The sequence below is a fragment of the Citrus sinensis genome, chromosome 4 (assembly GCF_022201045.2).
Source record: "Citrus sinensis cultivar Valencia sweet orange chromosome 4, DVS_A1.0, whole genome shotgun sequence".
In the NCBI taxonomy this organism is placed as follows: Eukaryota; Viridiplantae; Streptophyta; class Magnoliopsida; order Sapindales; family Rutaceae; genus Citrus; species Citrus sinensis.
The window spans coordinates 24,893,597-24,896,075 of NC_068559.1; the positions used below are offsets into that span (position 1 = coordinate 24,893,597).

General features: G+C 38.7%; 1 protein-coding gene across 1 annotated transcript; it reads left to right on the top strand.

The window, feature by feature from the left end:
- Positions 1 to 310: 310 nt before the first annotated feature.
- LOC107177683 (uncharacterized) lies at positions 311 to 1,456 on the top strand. Its single transcript, XM_015531893.1, has one exon. It carries the CDS (start codon positions 311 to 313, stop codon positions 1,454 to 1,456), a length of 1,146 nt encoding a protein of 381 aa, XP_015387379.1.
- The last annotated feature ends 1,023 nt before the right edge of the window (positions 1,457 to 2,479 follow it).

Below are 2,479 nucleotides of genomic sequence, written 5' to 3' on the forward strand. Positions count from 1 at the left end.
TAAGGAAGCAAGTTAAAGAAGTTGGATGCGGCCCCGCGGAATCCAAGAGCCAAAAGATGCTAACCGCGCGGCCCTACTCCCGCGCTATAAATTAAGGAAGAAGAATCTCCAGTAATCTAGAACCTAAAACGTAACATGTATCCCTCAAATATCTTTCCTATCGGGTCTGGCCCTGAAACTTCTCGAACTTTCAAGCAGAGGAAAATCAATTTCTATATATGATCCCACAAACCCCTAACATTTTCTATTGTAAACGCAATTACAGAAACCTTAAAAAACAGTTTCAGAAAGAATATTTTCCGACGATACGATGGATAATCTGCTCCACGGGAGAAGTTACCGGAGCATACCGTCTCGCGGTCGGCCGCGCTCTTCCTACGCGCCGAGCGTGAGAGAGATTCCGGTCCAGTACGTCGGCTCGGAGGAGAAGCAGTCGAGGGAACCCAATTCGGCGGTGAAGATCCAGAAGGTTTTCAGAGCATTCCTGGTGAGGAAAAGCGTGAAGAAGATCAAGGAGATAAGAGGCGAAGTGGAGGAGATCGAGAAGCGGATCTCGACGGGGGATAATATTGATTTGATTGCGAGGGATTCACAAGAGAGATTGAAATTGAATGAGATGTTGATGAGTTTGCTTTTCAGGTTGGATTCTGTTAGAGGCGTTGATTCTGGAGTTAGGGATTGCAGAAAGGCGGTTATTAAGAAGGCGATTGCGTTGCAAGAATTTCTGGATGCCGCCTTTTCTTCCAATAATAGCAGGAACGATCAGAACGGTGAGGATGAAAATGTCGTGGAAGCTGTTGACGAGCAGAATCAGTCGGCGCAGGTGGAGTGCACGGAGGAGAATGGTGAAAGAACTGACGCATTTGATGAAAAAGAGACCGTTGAAAATCAAAATGAGGTCGGAGACGAAGAGACTGTCGAAAATCAAGACGACGACGGAGAAGCTCGGGAGGTTGTTGAGGAGTGCGACGATGTGATGCCATCGGTGAGTAATGGTCCGGCACCGGAAGAGAATGTAGGAACAAGTCAAAGTGAGAGTGAAGCCGATTCCTCGGCAAATCCCGAAGAGGATGAGAATTCATCACCGAAACAAGAAAACAATGCAGCTGGAGCTGGAGAGGTCGAAGAGAATGTGAAAGAGAGCGGGGGCGAAGGAGAGGTCGAAGAGAATGTGCAACAGAGTGGGGGCGAAGGAGCAAGAGACGAGAACTCGAAGAACAAAGAGCTGTTGGAGAGGATGATGGAGGATCATGGGAGAATGATGGAAATGATGGCGCAATTATTTGAGAGGAATGAAATGCAGACGAGGTTGTTGAGTGCTCTGTCTCATAGGGTTGAGCAGCTGGAGAAGGCTTTCATGCGTGAGAGGTTGAGGAGGAAGAAAAAGAAGAACGCTGCTGGCGCTGCTGATGGTTGTGAAACGTCGCGGGATAACAAGAAATGCGGAAAGAGATAGTGATTTGAGATTTGTCTCTCAAATGTCTTTTGTTTAACACGTTTTTATGTTTGTAATTTCAATTCAAACTTGCTGTTGGTGGTAATGGTGATTTGAGAGATTGTGTGTGTTAATTGGCAATGCCCGTGTGTTAATCTTAGTTATTAATCATTACAGTCATTCAATCACTCAGCATCCTCTAAAACTCTCCCTAATGAGCAATAGTGTCATTTTGAGCGCTTCACATCAGTAGGGGATGAGAATATGGGTCACGATTTGTTTATTTGATTGGATGTGAATTAAATGGGTTTGAATTAGAAAAAAATAATGTGTTTAATAAATGAGTGAATTCGATTTAATTTGTTAATTAAATAAATTAAATTCGGGTTTGAAGATATTAATTCGTTTATTTATTTATGATTCGTTTAATGAATAGGTTATAAACGAATTGAATACATGTCAATTTGTTTAATATTCATTTAATTAACTTATTATTTTTTGTCCTTAAATTTATTTGAATTTTTTTTTAAATTTGAATGTTAATATTGTAATTTAGATGACTATATATTTAATTCGAGAATATGATTTTGGTTATTTGTATTTTATTGTAGGATGTTAAATTTGTGACTTTTTTTATATTTAATTTTGTTTAATTTTGTTTATTAATTATATTTTTTAAAATGAATTGTAAACGAATTTTGATTTGATTCGATTTGTTATGAATTCGTAATATGATAAATGAATAATAAACGAATTTAGATTCGATTCATTTATTAATTTTACTAAGCGAATTAAACGAATCAAATTAAATATTCGTTTAATAAATAAATTGAATTCGAATCTTGAAATTTCAATTCGTTTAATAAATGAATCGAATTCGAATCCGTATAGTTTTGACCCAATTTATTTACGATTCAATACGAATTTAATTCATTTATTCGTTTTGCCACCCCAGACACACGTGAAGAAACCTCTAGAAGGAAGGGGTGTAGATGTATGTGGTTTGGTTATTAGTGAGGTTCGTAACTTCCTTCGTGAAATTCT

Bases quoted from the DNA above. Each gene is read 5' to 3' on its own strand.
- LOC107177683 (XM_015531893.1), top strand. From the start codon at position 311: ATGGATAATCTGCTCCACGGGAGAAGTTACCGGAGCATACCGTCTCGC.